At 43.5% G+C, this 24,180-nt stretch overlaps 1 protein-coding gene and 1 long non-coding RNA gene across 3 annotated transcripts; both read left to right on the forward strand.

Annotated features, from left to right (window-relative positions):
- Positions 1-31: 31 nt before the first annotated feature.
- LOC124111211 lies at positions 32-13,481 on the forward strand. Of its 2 annotated transcripts, none has more exons than XM_046470848.2 (2): positions 32-128; positions 12,290-13,481. In XM_046470848.2, the coding sequence occupies exon 2, from the start codon at positions 12,300-12,302 to the stop codon at positions 13,284-13,286; it is 987 nt and encodes a 328-aa protein (XP_046326804.2). In that variant the 5' UTR covers positions 32-128; positions 12,290-12,299; the 3' UTR covers positions 13,287-13,481. The 2 variants fall into 2 exon arrangements, with proteins under 2 accessions (XP_046326804.2, XP_046326803.2); XM_046470847.2 differs by lacking the exon at positions 32-128 and adding an exon at positions 10,749-11,031.
- A 7,150-nt stretch (positions 13,482-20,631) lies between these two features.
- On the forward strand, positions 20,632-23,510 carry LOC124111185. Its single transcript, XR_006857401.1, has 2 exons — positions 20,632-20,768; positions 23,259-23,510. It is a non-coding gene; the product is annotated as an uncharacterized LOC124111185 (long non-coding RNA).
- Positions 23,511-24,180: the final 670 nt, after the last annotated feature.

Consider the following 24,180-nt stretch of genomic DNA (forward strand, 5'->3'; position numbering starts at 1 on the left):
ATCAATATTCGTGCCATGTGCGTGTCACTTGCGTGAACCATGCGTGAACACTGCACGAACTTCTTCAGTTTTGGGGCAGCTGAGCACTTCGTCCTTGGAGACCTCAATGATGGCTTTGCACACCTCTGGTAAGAACTTGCAGATTGGACTTGCTTCAGCTCTGAAGCTGTACTGTAGACTTGGATAGGAATTTATTTTCAGTGGCTAGGAAGCGGAGGGTGGCAGCCAGCTTGAGTCCAACTTCAAGCGGTTCTCTCATGAATGTGGTCTGTTTCTTAAGGTGAGGAGGGGTAGACTTCTCCGCCATCTCTTGGAACAGGTCAGGTGTCATTTTCACATCATTCCTGTAGCCTCTGGGATGTTCCTTATTTAGTTCTGTCAATAGCTGATCATAATGTCCGAACTCATGTCTTCTCGCCAACCATTGCCTATCTCACACTGTCCTTGCTTTCCTTGTTCTAGTTAGGGTTGTCTCTTCTTCTTTCTCATGCTCTTCCTCTTGCTCTTGCTGCCTTTTCTCATGCTCTTCCTCTTGCTCTTGCTGCCTTTTCTCCTGCTCTTCAAGAAGTAATAGTCCTTCAGCTTCCAGATATAGACACCTTCTCTGTTCTGCAATAACAGTGTTTCTGGTATTCAGCATGTTCTATCCTCCACAGCGAGTCAATAAATGAAGCGTCTCTTCTATTTGGAGTTTATATACATAAGCCAAAAGCGGGATTTGAAGCGTGCCGCCAAGCGGGACAAAGCGTGACCAAAAATTGCCACGACGACTTCACGCATGCACGAAGTCGTTGGGGCAATGCGTGGCGATGCGGGAAAACAGCGGGAACTATGCTTGTCGTGTGTGACACTGCGGGACATTGCGCTACGGAAGAACAATGCGCGAACAATACTTAACCTAAGCGTAAACAAGTCGTGCCATTGCGGCCCATTTCTGGCCGTTCATTGCGTAGACATTGCGTAAGTTATGCGTGTACAGTGCGCGAACAGGGCGCAAACGCGGCTTCACGCTCCGCTGCGTACCACCGAAATGGCGCGGCATTGCAGGTACACAAATCTTGCAAGTGTCAGGGTGGCTTTATTTATTTATTGAAAGAACGTAAGTGTACGAATTACGTTAATTCAACTGCAGCGTAGAGTTGGGTAACACAAGAAAAGCAGCAAGCGGACAAAAACCGACTGTAAGTAAAAGCGCCAAAATCCTTTCCATATTCATCCGCGAAAAGCAGAGCCCATTGTACGATTCCGACTATATCATGATAGTGATGATACGAGAAAAGGATGAGCCCCACCGGTGGCACCCGTCACAAACACATGTAAAGGCAAGTCAAGTGTTCACCTGAAAAGCCTGTTTGAAAGCTTTGTTGAGGCCTTCAATTTCGTAACCTTGAGTCGTATGAAAATACATAATTATGTAGTTCAACTTTAACCATTTAATAAGTGCGATATAGATTTTGCTGACATTATAAACATAGCACAACACACATTTAAATAAAATCGCAAAGTCTACCCCAAAATTAAAGCTGCTGATGTTTTTATGTTTGCATTCATTCTTAAAACTATTTATAGACGTACGTCTGATATTCCAGCTACATTTAAAATAGAAGCTTCAAATGTAAACTTGAAGGGTTTCAGTTTCCAAAACTCATGTTATCAATCACTGGATTGTCTGGCCCAGACTCGATTATTTACAGACCGCCGTCATATAGCTGGAATATTGCTAAGTGCGGCGTTAAACAACAAACAAACAAACGATTTCCAAAAGGGCAGAAATAAATTTCGAACAATACTTGGATCCAACTGAATAAAAACAAAAAAATAAGCAATATTTTATACTCCTATGAAAAGTCCAACACAGACTCGATTGTTTATAGGCCGCCACGATCTTTTTTTTTAACAAAAAAAAATCAAAACATGCATGAGTGTTGAAATGTCGTAGGCCTGCTGTTTCCCGTGATAACAACTATCAACCTAACTTCTCAGGTACGTGAACCTGAATCAACATGAAAACCTGGTGCTTCACATATATTGCTTGTGATAAATTATAACGGCCTTTTGTTTTTTGCACTTTTCCTCATGCATCAAATAAACATTTCGTCGAACTATCGAGTGAACATACACTACTTCTCAAAACTAACATCCCCTCATTCCATCTGATCCTGATGTTTTCCTGGAGGAGATATTGGTTCATAACTGGCGTAGACTTGAGAGAGTAATACAAACATGCTACCTTCTTGACAATTGAAGAACATTCCCATTTGACATATTCACAGAATGTATAAATTGGAACCTTCACAAAATATAACTGGAATACTGTTAAAAGCGGCGTTAAACCAACTCACTCACTCACAAAATATATAATTATTTATTTGGGTAAAATCAAAGAATGTATGTATTAAAGCACCACGAAAAAACTTCAAAAACAACAAAATTTGAAACAAAAACCTTAAAGGAAAGTAAAGTCTGTGTCGGAATAATGATCTAAATGACGTACATATTCAAAAGACCCGTGAAGATTCCGGGGTAGAATGGGTCTTCAGCTGCAGCAACCCATGCTTGCCGTAAAAGGCGACTATGCTTGTCGTAAAAGGCGACTAACGGGATCGGGTGGTCCGGCTCGCTGACATGGTTGCATCTTCCCGAGGCAAGGGAGTTAACTGACTAAAAAAGTCCAGTTTCCACCCTTGCCGAACTACGCTGGAATTCCTGGGCTCGATCGTAGCGCCACCAGTGGCTATTACGAGTTATGTCCTTTCTATGCCGCTTGCATTTGCTTCAAACAAAACGGTGGCGCCAAGTCAAGACGATCTGATCCATAATCAAGATCTATATTGTGATAAAACGAGTCTTACATCGCGAAGTGCATCAAATCACGTGAGCACCTTGATTAAAAACATGAAAAGATATAGAAAATATTTTGTTGACAACGAGTTAGCGGTGCACATGCTTTGCAAATGCTGCAGTCGACTGAAATCTGCATGACACTTTACGAACCGGATTTCGATTTCGGTGCGCGATTTTGATTGGACTATGCATAGACTCGTTAGTCCAGCCAAAATGTAACTCCATAATACCAGCCTAGTTCGGCAATGGTGGAAACTTGACTTTTAAAGTCAGTTAACTCTCTTGCCTCGGGAAGATGACTTGGTTGATGCATGTCATCGATCCAAATTGCCCGGATCGATGCTCTTGATGTCAATCACTGGATTCTCTGGTCCAGACTCGATTATTTACAGACCGCCGTCATATAGCTGGAATATTGCTGAGTGCGCCGTTAAACAACAAACAAACAAACAAAAAACAATGGGGGATGGTAATGTTCCATTCCATATTGCCGATTCCAGTCTGCTGTGGTCGTGTAGAGTGAGAGTCTGCCCGGAGAGCGAGAGGTCGGTGGTTCGATCTCCTGGCCGCATCATACCAAAAGACGAAAAGAGGTGGTACCTCCCTGACGATCCAGTTAAGTCTAAAAAGCAAGGACTGGTCGACTCAGGGTCAGTTTACTATGTATGAGTGGGGTATTCATGTTGAACTGCAGCATGGTTTATATAATTAAAACCAGCATTAGCCCGGACTTGTACATGCACACACGTACGCACGCACACTCGAACACACAGACACGCAACCCAAACAAACAAACAAAACAACACACACTTGCATTCACTGTATAAGTGCAATCAGCTTAACGAGACGTTAAACCCAATTTCACATCACCTGTTGTGATTTGTGTCGAGTCATTCATAAATGTTGAAATTAAATTTGAGATAAATATTGAAAGAAGTGTTTGAACACCTGAATCAAACGACTGGCAGCTGAAGAGAGCTAAACGCCACTTCAAACAGGGAACGTTTAATTATATTCACGAACACTTACAAAAGTATATGGTTGTTTTAACTATTTTAGTTTAGTAAGGGTATCCCAGCTGGAAAATGTACGACAGACTTGGCCCACCAGAAAACATATCCTCAAACGCTTGTTCTGTATTATTTAGGGGCAGTTTTTCGGGGGCAATTGTCCGTGGGGCAGTTTTCCGGTGGGTGAGTGAGTGAGTTGGCTTTAACGCCGCTTTTAACAATATTCCAGTTATATCGCGGCGTGTCAGCTTAATGTGGGAGGAAAGCCCGAAGTGATGCAGGTTTTAGACGTTTACCACTTCGGTGAAACCCACGAGCACGGGTATGGTGCTGACAAACCTAGAAACATAATCGGGCGAACCGGGATTCGAACCCACAATCATAGGTTTCTGGCATGCCCAAGGGACGCAACTCTGCACAGTGAATAGAGGCGCCTTAGACGACTGGGCCACCCGTGCCCCGTTTTCCGGTGGGCATTAGTCCTTGCACTAATAGAACAAAAAATATAAAAAATCTCAAGGCCAGGAAATAGTCCGTCAAAATGTTGATATTTGTTTTTTTATGAATAGATCACTGAAAGACAGTGTTGACACAAGGTGATCGTGAAAAGGTAAGTATGTCCTGTTCTGGCGGTAGCACCCACCTTTAACACAATTTGTATAAAAAAAAGTAAGACTAGTATTTGTTGGCCAAAGCCGCACTCCCAGCAATAATCCCGCCTGTAAATAATCGAGTCAAGGCAAGACAATCCAGCCAGCGTTTACCAATTTTGTTGGAACTATAAACCTTTAATTACTTCTGCTGCGTACAAAATGCGGAGATTCAAATAGGCCAGACATGACTGGGTATCTAATATCATGTCAGTCTGATGTAAACAGTCTGTTAGATATGGGCCACTGATAAACATCTGCATGTAATATATATATATATATATCATAAAAAACACGATTCTTATCTACTTTGTCCTTGACATGTTGTTTACCCAGTGTGTGAACGTACGTATGTATAAGAGGGGTTATTAATCTATGTTGGGTGCAAAACATACTTGAAGGTTAGTTTGTTTGTTGTTTAACGCCGCACTCAACAATATTCCAGCTATATGACGGCGGTCTGTAAAATAATCGAGTCTGGACCAGGCAATCCAGTGATTGACATCATGACCATCGATCCACGCAATTGGAATCGATGACATGTATCAACCAAGTCAGCGATGCTGGCCACCCGATCCCGTTAGTCGCCTTTTACGACAAGCATAATCGCCTTTAACGGCAAGTATGGGTTGCTGAAGACCTATTCTACCCCGGAATCTTCACGGGTCCATACTTGAAGGTAAAAAATAAGCACGATAACATGGTGGGGAAAACAGTTTAATCATTGTTGGGGTAGCATTGCAGTTGGCTCACCACGCCTAGGGGGTGGGGGTCGGGGTGGGATGAGAGGGGGTGGTGGATAGCCTAGTTGTTAAAGTGTTCGATCGTCACGCCGAAGACCCGGGTTCGATTCCACACATCGGTACAATGTGTGAAGCCCATTTCTGGTGTCACCCGCCAGGATATTGCTTGAATATTGCTAAAAGCGGTGTTAAACAATACTCACTCATCACGCCGAAGGCCCGTTCGAATCCACACAAGGGTACTATGTCTTAAGCCCATTGTTGGCGTACATCAACAACTGTAGGACACACCACAACCGTCCAAATGGTCGGCCGACATTAGTTTTTTATCCCCCGCCCCAACGAAGTTGGCGGGGGATATAGAAATGGGTTCCGTCCGTCCGTGTCCGTGTGTGCGTGCCTGTGTGTGTGCGTGTGTGTGTGCGTCCCGAAATCGTTTCCGGAGCATAACTCAGAAACCGTTAAATATTTCTCTACGAAACTTTGCATGTCTATCAGACTCATGCTGATCTGGTGCCTTTTGCTATTTAGGAATTTTATAAATTTTTATGTTTTACGTTTCCATGGCAACAAGTTGGACTTAGGTTCTACAAGGGTGGTGTTCGTTTCCGGAGCATAACTCAAAAACTGTTAAATACTTTCTTACAAAACTTTGCATGTCTACCAGGCACATACTGAACTGGTGCCTTTTGATATATAGCACTTTTAGAATTTTTTATTGTTTATGTTTCCATGACATCAAGTTAGATTTAATTTTTAATATAGGATTGGTTTACTTAAGGAGTATAACAAATAAAATGTAAAATATTTCCTTGCCAAACATTGCATGTCTATATATAAAGCGCATACTGAACTAGTGCCATTTGATATTAAGGAGTTTTAGAAATGTTTATTTTAGAATTTCCATTGCAGCTATTTTGACATGGGCTAAGAGAAATGTTGGGTCAGTTACCTGGTTTGGGACCATAACGTGTTAAAATGGGCGGGGGATATAGATGACTTAGTCAACTATACGCTTGTTTGTCTTGACCAGGTTTTGTGGCCAGTCGTGGTCCCTTTTGCGCGTAGGATAGGTCGTTAGTTTGAATTTCAACCGGGTAATGCCCCCCAACACTCAGTTTGTGACAACATGCGGGCATTACCGCTGCCAGCAAGATCTCCTGACAACAACCAGCAATATCTGTTGGGTGACTTTTGATCGTGTGTTCGTCAACGTCCTGTAGCGCCTCACAATTTGAACCAACTTTGCAAGAGGGGTCTCCAGATGCTGAGGGCTACCATCTGGACCCTCATTCAGAGCATGCCGGGCGCGGTCGGGTAGCCAGGTGGTTAAAGCGTTCGCTCGTCTACGGGGTCATACTCGTTATTCACATAATCCAGATTTTACACATGATGTAATTAATGTTAAACTAGTCATTTCGTTGTGTTTTCAACTTAATTCTGTTTTAATATTTGTTGTTGTTGGTTTGTTGTTTAACGCCGCGCTCAGCAATATTCCAGCTATATGACGGCGGTCTGTAAATAATCGAGTCTGGACCAGACAATCCAGTGATTGATATCATGAGCATCGATCCACGCAATTGGGATCGATGACATGCATCAACTAAGTCAGCGAGCCTGACCACCCGATCCCGTTAGTCGCCTTTTACGACAAGCATAGTCACCTTTTACGGCAAGCATGGGTTGCTGAAGACCTATTCTATCCCGGAATCTTCACGGGTCTCTGTTTTAATAAATATCTTAACAGTGATATTTAAGGGAGTGAAAATCATGTCAGGAACAAACCTCTCTCTTTAACTTGTTTACTATACACGTTCTCGTCGCACTATGCCCTAGATGACAAGGGTCTGGTCCCACCCGCATAGTTTAGTTGCTGGGAAGATGCCCTAAATAACAACACAACTATGGGGAGACAATCTCAGGACTCCTTCCGTTATCTCGACACTTGTGTGACCATTGGTGCAGATTTAAGAGAAATATTTAAAGTTAGGGCTCCAAGTATACAGGCTAGCCGACGATTTTATGTTTGTTTGTTTGATGTTTAACGCCGCTCTCAGCAATATTCCAGCTATGTGACGGCGGTCTGTAAATAGTCGAGTCTGAACCAGACAATCCAGTGATTGACATCATGAGCATCGATCCACGCAATTGGGATCGATGACATGCATCAACAGTCAGCGAGCCTGACCACCCGATCCCGTAAGTCGCCTCTTACGACAAGCATAGTCGCTTTTACTGCAAGCATGGGTTGCTGAAGACCTATTCTACCCCGGATCTTCACGGGTAGACGATGTGAGTAGTTTGTACTCTCCATGGCCCCGTTCAACAAGGCTATCGTAGCGCAATGACAGTCGTAAGTCTGGACCGCCTCCGTGGTCTAGTGGTAGAGCGTCCGCCCGGGGAGCGGAAGGTCCGGGGTTCGATCCCCGACCGAGTCATACCAAAAGACGTTAAAAGATGGTACTTGTTGTTACCCTGTCTGGCGCTCGGCATTAAGGGGCTAAAATAAGAACTGGTCGGCTCGGAGTCAGTTTACTGTGTCTGAGTGGGGTATTCATGTTAAACTGCGGTATGGTATCTCAGTGAGCTAGCCCTATAAATCGGCATCAGTCCGGACTAGTACAAGCAGCCACACAAACACACACACGTACATGCACGTCGCTATATAAGTGCAATAATCTTGGACGCGACGTTAAACCCCATTTCACCTCACCCCACCGTAAGTCTGTGTTACAGTATGGGAGTTACGGTAACCTTAGTGCCACGATTGCTTTGTGGAACGGACCCCTTGGCGATAAAGTGTGTCATCGTACTCTGGTGCGTGAATGGATGTTCACACTATCGTCCACGTGTCTCATGACAAACACCCTGGTATTCCAGGGTTGAGCAGCTAACCAGTCTTACCAGCCGACCAAGTGAAGATACCTTTGTGAAAGCAATGTGTCGGCTGGTTGTTTCATTGATACATTGAGAGAGTGAGTGAGTGAGTGAGTGAGTTGTGTTTAACGCCGCTTTTATCAGTATTCCAGTTATATCGCGGCGTGTCAGCTTAATGTGGGAGGAAAGCCCGAAGAGATGCAGGTCTTAGACGTTTACCAGTTCGGTGAAACCCACGAGCACGGGTATGGTGCTGACAAACCTAGAAACATAATCGGGGCGAACAGGGATTTGAACCCACAATCATAGGTTTCTGGCGTGCCCAGTGGACGCAACTCTGCACAGCGAATCGCGGCGCCTTAGACGACTGGGCCACCCGTGCCCCCTTCATTGATACAGCTTCAATTTTGTGAATGCGGCGTAAAAGAATATTCACTCCCAATTGTGATCTAATTATCATGACAACATGTAAGGGAGAATCGTGATCACTCACGTCTGTCGGAAATGACCCTGCCCTAAAGCAGTTCACTGTCACAATTTCTGAATGTCCTTCAAGGTCCAAATGTATAGTCAGTGAACGTTGGCAGTATCACCTCATCCAAACTGAACAAAGTGACTGAATGAGTGCAGTAACGAAACAGTTATTGAGGACACGAGGCTAACGCGGAAGGAAAGCCGATGTGTCAAGTCGTACACGTGTATAAATAGTGAATGAGTTGGGTTTAACGCCGCTTTCAACAGTATTCCAGTTATATCACGGCGTGTCAGCTTAATGTGGGAGGAAAGCCCGAAGTGATGCAGGTCTCAGACGTTTACCACTTCGGTGAAACCCACGAACACGGGTATGGTGCTGACAAACCTAGAAACATAATCGGGGCGAACCGGGATTCGAACCCACAGTTATAGGTTTCTGGTGTGCCCAAGGGACGCAACTCTGCATAGCGAATCGCGGCGCCCAAGACGACTGGGCCACTCTATATAAATAGAGTGAAGCCAGAGAGAACGGGCACGGTGATGAAAAAACAAGAAACACCATAGGTGTAAATTTGAAATTCGAACTCATTATCATAGGATTTTGGCATGACGCAAATGGTGTAGTTAAGAATAAAACCATCGTCAGGTAGAGAGGCATGCATTATTGACAATATGTTGATTGATATTGATGAGGTGACCATAGTTATGAGACAACAATCCGTTCTATAAGTTATTTCTTCCAGGCAAAGATAAGACACATCAACTTCATCTTTATGAATAATAATCAAGCTTCCATGTTCGTGTACGAGGCTATCATATGTTGTCTGGACTTTACTGGACTTTTGAAGTCTGTTAACTCCCTTGCCTCGGGAAGCTATCAATATCCGACACAATTCTCAACAGAGATGGTTCAACTTGAAAACGTGAAGCGTACATAAAATATTGTAGACAGTTCTGCTTGGGTTGGGTTTAACGCCGCTTTTAACAGTATTCCAGTTATATCGCGGCGTGTCAGCTTAATGTGGGAGGAAAGCCCGAAGTGATGCAAGTCTCAGACGTTTACCACTTCGGTGAAACCCACGAGCACGGGTATGGCGCTGACAAACCTAGAAACATAATCGGGGCGAACCGGGATTTGAACCCACAATCATAGGTTTCTGGTGTGCCCAAGGGACGCAACTCTGCACGGCGAATCGCGGCGCTTTAGGCGACTGGGCCACCCGTGCCCCCATCTGAATATGAGATGAGGTAAAATGGGGTTTAACGTCGCGGCCAAGATTATTGCACTTATATTGCGACGTGCATGTACGTGTGTGTGTTTGTGTGGCTGCTTGTACTAATCCGGACTGATGCCGATTTATAGTGCTAGCTCACTGAGATACCATGCTGCAGTTTAACATGAATACCCCACTCAGACACAGTATACTGACTCCGAGCCGACCAGTCCTTGTTTTAGCCCCTTAATGCCGAGCGCCAGACAGGGTAACAACAAGTACCATCTTTTAAAGTCTTTTGGTATGACGCGGCCGGGGATCGAACTCCGGACCTTCCGCTCTCCGGGCGGACGTTCTACCACTAGACCACGGAGGCGGTCTCAATCTGAATATGAACCTGCTTGCCATGACATCAAAGAGCATTTTCTTCATAAAGACATTTCATAAATATGTGATTTCCCTACATGAAGATTCGGTTTAAGGTACATACACCAGTCTCTGCGTTCACTTTTCTGCGCATTTAAACGTTTTACGGTTCTCCATGGCCGCCCTCGCAGTTTTCACGGAGAGTGAGTGAGTGAGTGAGTTTGGTTTTACGCCGCTTTTAGCAATATTCCAGCAATATCACGTCGGGGGACACCAGAAATGGGCTTCACACATTGTACTCATGTCGGGAATCGAACCCGGGTCTTCGGCGTGACGAGCCAACGGCTACCCGACCGCCCTTTCACGGAGAGTCTTTCAGACATGACTTTTGTAGTCAGTTAACACCCTTTCGTCCGGAAGATGGGTGTCTGTGAACATTATCCTACTTAGAATTAGGTCAACACTGTATTGTGGGAGCAACATACATTGAGAGAATTATAACATATGTTTAAAAAAAAGTGACATACTTTTTTAAGTGACGATGTTTATCAGTGCTATAAATACCAAATCTTACACGCAGTTGCTCAGGTCTCTTGACTGGACAGGTCTCTTTTTCATTATAATAAATGTTATAACTTTGGACAATACCTGAAACAAAGAAGCAAACTGACAACTTTATATCCAAAGGTTTTGTTTGCATTGGTGAGGACACAAAAATGAAGAGAAATGAAATAAACCTTGAAATGTTCAAAACATTTTACTTTTAAATCGGAGACTGCTTCCAGTCTACACCAATCCCTGTGCTATAAAAACCAACGTCAAATGCCTCCTGTTAACCTGCAGCACTGCAACGGTGAGTTGTTTCATTTTCAATGCAGTACATGATTAGTCGGTTAGTGGAGAGACGGGGGGGGGGGGGGACAAGTCTGAGGCGCCGCAATTCGTTGTGCTTCTTTCAGTCGTGCCAGGAACCTATGACGAATGGCTCATGTCCCAGATTCATTACAGTGAGTGAGTGAGTGAGTTGGGTTTAACGCCGCTTTTAACAGTATTCCAGTTATATCACGGCGTGTCGGCTTGATGTGGGAGGAAAGCCCGAAGTGATGCGGGTCTCAGATGTTTACCACTTCGGTGATACCCACGAGCACGGGTATGGTGCTGACAAACCTAGAAACATAATCGGGGCGAACCGGGATTCGAACCCACAATCATAGGTTTCTGGCGTACCCAAGGGACGCAACTCTGTACCCGTGCCCCTACGAGGTAACAACTGATTGTAAGCAGTTATAGGTTTGAACAAATATCTCCGAGTCATTACAATTTCAAATGTCTAGGAAGCGTTGGGGTAGCCTTCTGGTGAAAGTGTTCGCTCGTCAAGCCGAAAATCCGGGTTCGATTCCCCACATGGGTACAATGTGTGAAGCCCATTTCTGGTGTCCCCCGCCCTGATATTCCTGGAATACTGCTAAAAGCGGCGTAAAAACATACCCACTCACTCGAGTGTGAGATGGATGGCATTGGGAGTGTGTTACTATTTGCTCTTCAGTCGTTCTGTTGCTAACATGTTATTCGCGTGTTGGTGTTGTGAAGGTTGGAATTTATTTTATATAGTATCAGGTCGTGTATATTAGATAAGTCACTTTTCTAAGCGCAGTTGAACCCTTGGAATGACACACGATATAAGTGAGTGAGTTTGGTTTAACGCCGCTTTTAACAGTATTCCAGTTATATCGCGGCGTGTCAGCTTAATGTGTGAGGAAAGCCCGAAGTGATGCAGGTATTAGACGTTTACCACTTCGGTGAAACCCACGAGCACGGGTATGGTGCTGACAAACCTAGAAACATAATTGGGGCGAATCGGGATTCGAACCCACAAACATGGCCAAGGGACGCAACTCTGCACAGCGAATCGCGGCGCCTTAGACGACTGGGCCACCCGTGCCCCTTTTATATAGTTTCAGGTCGTGTATATTAGATAAGTCACTTTTCTAAGCGCAGTTGAACCCTTTGAATGACACACGATATAAGCGCGCGTCCGTTGCTTATCGTGATAGGTCATAATCTGACAAATATCTGGGTCGACATAAATCCTTCTGACTTGTCTCTTTCAGGTCATAAAATATGTTAACGGATAAACACAGAGAGGAACTGAGGCTGAAAGGTTATACGGTTGTGGAGGGGGTTCTAACCAACGAAGAGTCCGATAAATATCGAGGAATGTACTCTGATTGGCTTGCATCATTCAATGGCAATTGGCCTCATTCGTCTAGATCCCTAATTCACGAATACAAAGTTGGTCACATGGAACCGACCTGGGCCGTGAGGTTGAAAGCAAAGAAGGTCTTCGAAGAAATATGGGGTACAGAGAAGCTTCTGAGCAGCATGGATTCCATAGCTATTGGGCGTCCCCCAGAGGATGGTGAGGAGGATTTCCTGTCCCCAGGGGAACACTGGCTCCATATCGACCAGGGCCCTGCGCGAGAAGGGCTCCATGCGTACCAAGGGGCTCTGTATCTTGAGACCGTCGATGAGGATGACTGGGCATTTGAGGCGATTGAAAACTCCCATGAGTATCACGATCGGTACTACGTTGAATGCGACTACGCCATCAAGAAGAGGAAAGAAAATCCCTCATGGCGTCTCAAGCGCTTGAATGACGAGGATGTCGATTACTTCACCAAAGAACGAGGACTCAAGACGAAAAGAGTGCGTTGTCCAAAAGGAGGAATTATTTTGTGGGACTCTCGACTCGTCCACGCCAACTCTCGGCCAATAAAAGGAAGAAAGAATCCCGGCAGATGGCGCTATGTGGTTTTTGTCAGCATGACCCCAGCCAAATGGACAGCGGAAGGATCACTGGAAATAAAACGGAGGGCCTACAAGGAAATGCGCGTTACGGGTCATTGGTCAACCAATGGTATACGATTTTTCCCTCAAGAACTGCCCCCAAATGCTCCGAAGGATCCGAACCCTCTAACAGAACACCCACCATCGGCCCAAACCAAAGAAGCAAAACAACTGGCAGGAGTCCTTCCCTATGAATCGTCGGCTGAGGATGACAGAGTGATGGCTGCTCCTAAATTTCGACTGGAATTTATGGAAGGTTAAACGTTGATAAAACCTACAATAAAACCTTTTGGTCAGGACTTTCACAGAAGGAACACGATCACTGTGTTGGTGTATGCTGCCCTCCTCGCTTTATATGTGTATAATGCATAAATTATTATTATGCGAGGACATACCTACCAAGGCCACTGATCTGCTCTCGTAATGGGTAATGGATAATAAAAATAATAATAAATGGATAATTGAGTGTTATAGCTGATACTGACCGCCCCCGTGGTCTAGTGGTAGAGCGTCCGCCCGGAGAGCGGAAGGTCCAGGTTCGATCCCCGGCCGCGTCATACCAAAAGACGTTAAAAGATGGTACTTGTTGTTACCCTGTCTGGCACTCGGCATTAAGGGGCTAAAACAAGGACTGGTCGGCTCGGAGTCAGTATACTGTGTCTGAGTGGGATATTCATGTTAAACTGCGGCATGGTATCTCAGTGAGCTGGCACTATAAATCGGCATCAGTCCGGACTAGTACAAGCAGCCACACAAACACACACACGTACATGCACGTCGCTATATAAGTGCAATAATCTTGGACGCGACGTTAAACCCCATTACACCTCACCTATAGCTGAAACTGTACTCCCCACGGAAACCTCTTTTAAATATATTGAGCCTTTTCACACAAAACCCATGGGTATGAATACATCGATAGTCCACATAAAAGATGGCTGCCGATCACCTATCGTTCGATATCGCATCGCTTACAGATGTTTCAAGGAATGATAATGACACGAAAGAGGTTAACCCTGACTGACAAAGCTTTACGAAGGAATATCGTTTACAAACAAGTTAAGTTTCGGTAATTCTTTCATTGCAAAAAAAGGATAATACCAAATAATATTAAGAAAAACACACTACGAATGTAAGAAAACTTCAGACAAAATAAAATATTGTTACCATATATGTAATATTATATGTAATATATGTAATAGATATTGCTGCAATGAAATTGCATCACAATTCTTTGCAGACCATTGTGACGTCTTAGTTACCATGACATCACAATCAAATGAAATCACTAATGGCTCTGCTTCTGAGTGAGTTAAGATTTATAGTCATATCGGTAATATTTCAGCCATATCGTGACGGCTCTGCTTCTGAAGCTGTTAGAGGGGCGGTCGGGTAGCCTAGTGGTTAAAGCGTTCGCTCGTCACGCCGAAGACCCGGGTTCGATTCCCGACATGGGTACAATGTGTGAAGCCGTGATATTGCTGGAATATTGCTAAAAGCGGCGTAAAACCATACTCACTCGCTCGCTCGCTCGCTCGCTGAAGCTGTTAGCAGTACTTATTTACCCTCATGGTGCCTGGACGTCAGTCAGCCTGCATACCGCTCAGTGCCGCACTGTGCCACACTGATGACGTCGCGGTCTCAAAAACATATACATTGTGTCAAAAGTGTTACAACGTTCTGATTTCTTCACACAGTGTAACCAAATTGTATTATATAACATGCAACTTGAGTCTCCAAATCCAAAAGATCTATGCACTGCCCAGCCATCGATAAAAGTGCCGGTATTATAAGTTTCCTACTTTTGTACATTAATCAATATATGGAAGCACCCGAGTATGGCAAGCAAAGTCAAGTAAGCGCCCTTGTTTGAAATCTAAATGTCCAATAATTCATATCATTGGGAAGTACGTGTCCTAACAGTGTCAGACAAATGACATTAATGTTGAAGTACACATTCACTGAGAATTTCCGTGAGATATATTTACCGATAAAAAATCCCGATGAAATTGTCCGTGTTTTTTTTACGTCAAAACAAAATTGGCGGAATTTAAGTGATCGTGATCAGTTCAAACACAGACTGTTTCAAAGATTATGTCACAATACGAATGACAGCTTGAAATGTATATCTTGAGTGAGTGAGTGAGTGAGTGAGTTTGGTTTTACGCCGCTTTTAGCAATATTCCAGCAATATCACGGCGGGGGACACCAGAAATGGGCTTCACACATTGTACTGTGTATCTTGAAGAAATCCCGGTTACGTCCATGTAGGTTTCAGTGACCGTGCTCTTTTATTAGTGATAAAAACAACCTGACATCGTACATTTTCAAAGGACAAAATGTGAAAGATCGCTAAACAGCCCCGACAATACTCAAATTGACATCGCTCAATTTTTTCCAATCATGATGTACTCGATGTACTTTCTAGTTCAGTCAAAGAGAATATTGTTATTTGGAAAATGAAACCACGTGTATTCATTATACTACCACAACATCAGATCAGCTGTTTCATGTGACGTCATCCACGTCACAACACGCGAGGTCAAATCACGTGCACCTGTCCAGACGACAAATTCACAGCGGCGGGAAATCACCGACCGTCTTTTTAATAGCCTATTCGAATAAAATTGCAGATTGTAACGAAAAAAATGTGTACTCATTGCTGACATTTCAGATAACACATCAAATAAGAGTTGAAGACTTGCAATAGATTATCGTACGTTAAACTAGAGTACAGTGTACATCAACAATTTGTAAACTAATATTAATCAGATCTAATACTCATGGCAGAGTGTCTGAAATACGACCTGTCGTGTTATGATAATATATTCCATTTTCTGAGGAGATTAGTAATGTGTATTTGATGATATATATGCATACACAATTGGTTATCAATTATCTTGTACAATCACAGCATGTACTATGTACATTAGACTCACGGATCATGCTATTTTAGCAAACCAATCATAGCGCCATTATCACAGTTTCAATGAAAGGATAAACGAAAATCGTATCCATAAGCGGATACCCCTTATGCAAAAAGGTATTGCTTTCAGCATTGTAGAGGTTATGTTGATGTTTTCAGTAATTGTATTATGTTTGTATCGCGTACCATCGATAGAAACGGGGGCCGAGCTACCACATGTGAAAACGACCTGGACACAATTTGTTTGGCGTCGACTCACGTTAGATGTAGTGGCCACACTTTTGAAATCTCCTTTTGCGACAAAATGTGAAACAGTTAGGGCAAGTCATTCACACGGTCAGGTAGTCAGGCACAACGAAGCAATCACACATGACTCTTATAGTCATTTCATATGAAAAAACTAGCAGTTATTTGTCTAAACGGGCGAGCATATAGGACATATAGGTAGACAAGAAATCGCGATACAGATATGATGCGAATGTGCCCTGTCGATCACTTCGGGCATTGCCATTCAATGTTTAGGTTTTGATCACTTTCTGCCCATAATTATACACTATACCACATTAATATTAACGTCCATAGCTATCTTTCCATATCTTTGTTTTGAATATTTTCTGTAAATCAGTATCATAAACAGAAAGACAATCTGCACTGTCGTTTCGTCTCTAGCGCAATGCTAAATCACCATGACACACAGTCGATAAACATATGCAATACTTGAAGACGCCAATAACTGTACAATGGGGAAAAGGAAAGCTTTTTTACCAGTCTGATCAGATTCCTTTTTCAAATTGGCTGTCTGATACTATAATAGTTACGTGTATGTGACATGGGTGCATAATAAAAAAAATCGCCGCCATTCGCATGGCAGAAAAAGGTCGAGAAGCTCGGTAACCACTTTATTGATCTCACCATAATTCGCGATCCGTAGCACTGTATAAAATATACTTACACGATGTTAAAGCTGAGATGATTAGGGTGATGATGGTTATAATTTTGCTTTTTCGCACTTTGTGTTTGACATCTTTATTCTCAGTTAAAAAGGGTCATTTTCACGGGACCATGGCAGTATTAAGGTGTGAAAAGTGAGGTATAAAATATACTTATACGATGTTAAAGCTGAGATGATTAGGGTGATGATGGTTATAATTTTGATTTAGCGCATGGTCCCGTGGCATAAGGGGTTTTAAGACACTGCTTATTACTGTCTACAAACTGAAAAAAGTTGGAAGAATGATGTTGAATGATAAATAAAATCTCACCCTCGTGTCTTTTGATATCATATATGTCAACATTTGTTGATAAAAGCGGATTCTCTATGTATCATAAACCATTCAAGGCTAACTGTTTCAAGGTTAACACATTTCATTGACATGGAGGTTCCAATCGATTCATCTAAACATTAGTATGTTCATACCCCGCAATCACTGGTTTTCTGGTACCCCCAAGGGACGCAACTCGGTACTGAACCTCAAACGACTGGGAGACTGCTTTGGACTGTTGACGAGGTGAGACACGTTCAGTCCCCCCTCGGTGTTTGGTTTGTATTTTGGGTCAGATATCGCCTTTCTTTATGCTTGGCTTTAGCAGGATATAATACCACCAAGGTAGGTTTAAATTAATGTAGGCCTTTAATATTGGATTACTTTGTCGCCAAATGTGCTATTGGTTGTTGTTTGAGTTGTTGCACGGACTTCTCGCCCCAAGTATCAATTTCGTTGGGTGTGTTTTGGCGAGCTGGTCATCGGGTGCAAACCACTTCTTTATGGATAGCGAAAATGACGGTGTTGGGAAAATAGCTATTACTAATCTACTGATGCTGAAAATTAAATACAATAAAATACGGTTATAACGAACTCAAATGGACCACTATTTTCTGTTCGTTATAACCGGAATTCGTTATTAGCATATATACATCAAATGCAAAGGACCAAAAGCAGTTGATGCCCGACATGGGTACAATGTGTGAAGCCCATTTCTGGTGTCCCCCGCCGTAATATTGCTGGAGTAGTGCTAAAAGCGGCGTAAAAACATACTCACTCACTCACCAAAAGCAGTTCGTTATATCCGTCAGTTTGTTAAAAGCGTGTTCGTTTTAAACGTAGATTACTGTATTTAAATAAAGGCAATCACAAAGACATTACCCCGAGTGAAACGATCTCCATTTCCCATTTTCCAGTAACATTTGTGATGGTACTTTAACGTGTTGGCTCGAGATTGACCCGACTAAAAAAGTTAGTCCAATTTATTTGGCCAGTGATTTTCAGATAACCATCGGTGATATGGACTTAGTGATTCATTGCAAATCTGTGATCAATTGAAGGTACTCCTGCACGTATCCACGCTTTGTGGCATCACAAGGAGGATCAAATGATCGAATTTTCTCGGCTGCTGAAACTCGTCTCAAATCATTTCAACTGATGAAGGGACACCAATTAGCCTTGAAACGTTGCGTGTGTAGAACAAAAAAGTTGTTATCCATAACAGTCCTTGTCTTGAGTCATCCAACTTCTAAATGTCTATACACATTCCAAGTTTACATTGAAAAGGTGGGTACAATGTGTGAAGCCCATTTCTGGTGTCCCCCGCCGTGATATTGCTGGAATATTGCTAAAAGCGGCGTAAAATCATACTCACTCACTCACTACATTGAAAAGGAGACCGCCTCCGTGGTCTAGTGGTAGAGCATCCGCCCGGAGAGCGGAAGGTTCGGGGTTCGATCCCCTGCCGCGTCATACCAAAAGACGTTAAAAGATGGTACTTATTGTTACCCTGTCTGGCGATCGACATTAAGGGGCTAAAACAAGGACTGGTCGGCTCGGAGTCAGTATACTGTGTCTGAGTGGGGTATTCATGTTAAACTGCAGCATGGTATTTCAGTGATCTAGTGAGCACTATAAATCGACATCAGTCCGGACTGGTACAAGCAGACACACACACACACACACACACACACACACACGTGCATGCACGTCGCTATATAAGTGCAATAAACTTGGACGCGACCCAATTTCACTTCACCTACATTGAAAAAGGAATAATGCATAAGACTTTCTTTACTGGAATGCTCAGTCTGGTAGCTAATGGTGATAATCTTAAACAAATAAACTAAGCGTATCAAATAATTCTAAGCTTTAATGTATGACCGGAGAGCAATTTTAAAGTTAAGGTTTACGCGAGTTTCCGCCAAATTTTCCCTTTAGACGGATTAATAATGAAAAAATAGTGATTGTTTTGAGTGCACATGTTTACATTCATATGGACACTAAGTCATAAAATTCAACTATTTCATATACAGTCACTTATTGTGAATGACCATACCACAACGACATTTTAACCGAAAGGCATGCTTGTTGAGAAAGGGCGATAGCGACATATTCGTTCATCCGGCCGATAATGATTTACACTCTCCGGATTAACGAGTTTTCGTGACCTTGACACGTTACTATCAAAGTCATATCGTTGTTGTTGCAAGTGAGAGCGAGCGGAAGCCTTTCAAGGACGAACAAATAAAGTCAAACGAACCGAAATCCTTTTAGGATGACTTTAAAATTCAAGATTGGGTTTTGTTTTAAAAGGCTTCAATCATTTCGGACTTCGTTCGCCGTTTCGAGACACGGTGGAGCCACGAAGTCACTGATTTTGAAATCTGTATGGAATGAAGCCTCTGAAAATCGAAACATGACTGATTTAGGACACTTTGCGCTTAGGAAGAAATCACGACAGTCCACAAAGTAATATTTGTAAATCTAAGCGTGTCTCCACATAGCTATATTTTGTCAATGGGGGATGTAAATAATGAGCGGACAAGTACAGTGCTTCATACTGCGTTATTAACATGTGAGTTTTGTTACAGCCGTCTTGTGTTTAAATTTTTTCTGTAACTGAGCCCTGCTATTTCCAACATTTGGGGGCACGGGTGCCCAGTCGTCTAAGGCGCCGAAAATCGCTCTGCGGAGTTGTTTCCCTTGGACACGCCAGAAACCTATAATCGTGGGTTCGAATCCCAGTTCGCCCCGATAATGTTTCAAGGTTTGTCAGCACCATACCTGTGCCCGCGGTTTTTTTACCCAAGTGGTGAACATGTTCAAAGCAGCGTTAAACCCACTCACTCACTCACTCACTCACTCACTCACTATTTCCAACATTTTCTGTGCTCCTGTCTAAAGATAAGACATAACGTGAGGATCCTTGGCCACTATCAAAGTAATACGGAAGCCTTTTAGGACCACTTGTATTTTTTTCCTAAAATTTCAAGATAGGAAGTTGAAATTTCTAGATGCTATGTTAAAATTTCAAAATACATACGTTGCAATTTCATGTTAAAATCTTAAATTTTCAACTTGTTATCTTGTTATTTGAAGATCATTATCTTGTTATTTCAACTTAGTAGATAGCTTGAAATTTCAACTTTGTATCTTGAAATTTCAACATAATGTCTTGAAACTTTAACTTACTTTCTTGAAATTTCAATTTAATAATTATCAATTTCAACTTATCTTGAAATTTCAACACAGCATGTTTAATTTCAATATATCTTCAAATTTCAAGATGCTATGTTGAAATTTCAAGTTATAATCATATATCATTTCAACTTATTATCTTGAAATTTCAACTTAGTATCTTGAAATTTCAAGAAAAAAACCATGGCCCTAAAAGGTTTCCGTAAACCATGTATATTGACCTATGATAAACGCCAGGAGTGTCGATTATATAAAAGTGGTTGTTTGTACAAGTGATAGCTGGATGTCCTGTCGTATTGCAAACAATGAGGTTGGCCACTGCGTGTGTTCTTCTTCTCTGCTTGGCAGTCGCAAGTAAGTATCGGACATATGGTAGACACAGATGTGTTGTAGATGCGCAGATCTAGAGACGTGCTTGTTCACAGTGGAGGCCACGCATGGTGATATGTTATACAGGTCGTTTGCCATTTTGTGTAAGGCACGTGCGAGTGATACACACGTGGCAGCTACGTGGAGATACTGTTAGATGTGACAGCGCCCTCTCACGGAGGCTTGCTGCCGTGTACATTGTCTCAGGGTACTGAAATGCTGAAACCATATACCACTCAAAAGAAATTAAGGACCAGGAGATTCTTTCATATTCCTATAGTTTATCCGTCATGTCGTAATGAGGTGAGGTAACTTGAGGTTTAACGCCGCGTTCAGTATTATTGCACTTATATAGCTGTGTGTGCGCGTGCGTGCGTGTGTGTGCTCGCACTAGTCCGGACTAATGCCGATTTTATAGTGCTAGACCACCGCATGCCGCAGTTTAACATAATACCCCACTCAGTCACAATATACTGACTCCGAGTCGACCAGTACTTGTTTTAGCCCCTTAATGCCGAGCGACAGGCAGGGTAACAACAAGTGCCATATTTTAACGTCTTTTGGTGTGATGAGGCCGGGATCCGACCTTCGGGCGGACGCTATTCCACTGGTGGTCCAAATCAAGGGCGGGTAATTTGTGATTGCAGGAACCACGGGAATGGAACCAGGGGCTAGTGTAGGTTTACTGGAATGGTGGCCCTGGAGAGAGAGATGATGGTAGTATAATGGTTAAAAATGTTCAATTTTAAATACGATTATGTTTCTAGGTTTGTCAGCACCATACCCGTGCTCGTGGGTTTCACCGAAGTGGTAAACGTCTGAGACCTGCATCACTTCGGGCTTTCCTCCCACATTAAGCTGACACGCCGCGATATAACTGGAATACTGTTTAAAGCAGCACATACATTCCCGTTGGGACACGGCATATCTTTTATCCTGCATAACTTTGACCGTGCCAATCTTTCATATACATCGGAGTCACAACGCGGGTCTCGTCACCTATTTCTTGACTTCAGATACCACTTGTTGGTGTTGACTTTGTACTATTTAATTGTTCACATCCAAAATGGAAACATGCCAGCGACGAAATGATAGTGAGTGAGTTTGGTTTTACGCCGCTTTTAGCAATATTCCAGCAATATCACTGCGGGGGACACCAGAAATGGGCTTCACACATTGTACCCATGTCGGGAAACGAACCCGGGTCTTCGGCGTGACGAGCGAACGCTTAAACCACTAGGCTACCCGACCGCCCCTCGAAATGATAGTATCTGAAAAGGGGCAGTGGTCAAAGGTAGTATCTGAAGGGGCAGAGGTCAAAGGTAGTATACGAAGGGGCAGTGGTCAAAGGTAGTATCTGAAGGGGCAGTCGTCAAAGGTAGTATCTGAAGGGGCAGTCGTCAAAGGTAGTATCTGAAGGGGCAGTGGTCAAAGGTAGTATCTGAAGGGGCGGTGGTCAAAGGTGGTATCTGAAGGGGCAGTGGTCAAAGGTAGTATCTGAAGGGGCAGTGGTCAAAGGTGGTATCTGAAGGGGCAGTGGTCAAAGGTAGTATCTGAAGGGGCAGAGGTCAAAGGTAGTATCTGAAGGGGCGGTTGTCAAAGGTAGTATCTGAAGGGGCAGTCGTCAAAGGTAGTATCTGAAGGAGCAGTCGTCAAAGACGAAACAATGCACTGCGGTGTCGGGTTCCTTGCCATCAATGATCCGCTGGTCCTGGGTTCGAATCCCAGACTCACACATCGATATATACTCAGTATTGGTCACCAAAAGATGAAATCATCCGTTCTGCGTCAATTCCGGGTTTCGGTTCCCACATGTGACTCGCCATGAAATAATTTACATACAAAACGGCGTTAAAACCCATGTCACTTACATTCTGAAAACGAGGGTGATGTGATAGCCATGTGGTTAAAGCTGTGAGTCTAATTTCTGCCGTGAAAGCCGTGATAGCGATGGTATATTGCTAAATGCGGCGTAAAACCATATCACTCACTCTAAATACCCGACCTCCAAAGCCGCTATAGTGATTGGATATTGCTAAAAGCGGCGTAAACCATATTCACTTACTCTAAATACCTGGTCTCCAAAGCCGTCATAGTGATGGGATATTGCTAAAAGCGGCGTAAAACCATATTCACTTACTCTTAATACCTGGTCTCCAAAGCCGTTATTGTGATGGGATATTTCTAAAAGCGACGTAAAACCAAATTCACTCACTCTAAATACCTGACCTCCAAAGCCGTGATGGGATATTGCTAAAAGCGGTGTAAGACCGAATTCAATCACTCTAAATACCTCGTCTCCAAAGCCGTTATAGTGATGGGATATTGCTAATGGCGGGATAAAACCATATTCACTCTAAATACCTGGCCCCCAAAGCCGTGATAGTGATGGGATATTGCTTATACTCACTCACTCACTCTTTTTTTTATATACGTTACACGTAATGACAGATCGATAACGCTCCTCTGTTGCAGACTGCTCAGTTCTAGACAGTGTCTGTCACAAGAACGGCGGGGCCTGCTACAGCATGTTCACCAACGTGTTCTGTATGGGGAAGCGTACCGGGGACGACTGTGGCAGCACTAACCTCTACTGCTGCATGTCCGACTTCAGCATCGGCAAGTAACACGCTTCGACAGGATCATGCACAGAACGACGTCACAGAACTGGATCGGATGCCTTGTTCGCCCATATGTAGTTTTGAAATAAACTATTCGTGAATCAAATCAAATCATTTTCGTATCAGACAGTATATTTCCTTTCCATCACTTCAAAGAAGTGAGTGGAGCAGGGGGGAGGGGGGGGAGGAAGGGGAGGGGGAGAGAGGGGGTGGAGGAGGGAAGAGGGAGGAAGGAGAGGGGTGATGGGGGAGGGAGGGAGAGAGGGGGTGGAGGAGGGAAGAGGGAGGGAGGTGTGTGTGGGGGGGGGGGGGGGGGGGGGGGTACTGGGATTTTATGCTACAACTACATAATCAGATGGGTTTTTTATTTAATACTATGAAAATGATTTTAAAAAGAAAACCATGAAACAATGTAACAAACTCCCAGCTACGGTTTTCAGTCAAGGTTCATTTTTAACATTTTATGGAAGTCATGCAGATGAATTTTCTAACTATGGCGTGTCGCTTGTCAACACGATACGCATTGTTATCCCCAACGATGACCTCCACTTGCTCTCCGGCACTGACTTGTACAGATTGGGTGGTCAGCTTCCTGACACTTGGTGGTCAGTGTGGCGTCTGATCACCGGATTCACTTGTACAGATTGGGTGGTCAGGCTTCCTGACACTTGGTGGTCAGTGTGGCGTCTGATCACCGGATTCACTTGTACAGATTGGGTGGTCAGCTTCCTGACACTTGGTGGTCAGTGTGGCGTCTGATCACCGGATTCACTTGT

The sequence above is a fragment of the Haliotis rufescens genome, unplaced genomic scaffold, assembly GCF_023055435.1.
Source record: "Haliotis rufescens isolate VD_foot unplaced genomic scaffold, xgHalRufe1.0.p SCAF_13, whole genome shotgun sequence".
In the NCBI taxonomy this organism is placed as follows: domain Eukaryota; kingdom Metazoa; phylum Mollusca; class Gastropoda; order Lepetellida; family Haliotidae; genus Haliotis; species Haliotis rufescens.

What these genes read in the sequence shown, in the direction of transcription:
- LOC124111211 (XM_046470848.2), top strand. Translation starts at nt 12,300, where the DNA reads ATGTTAACGGATAAACACAGAGAGGAACTGAGGCTGAAAGGTTATACG.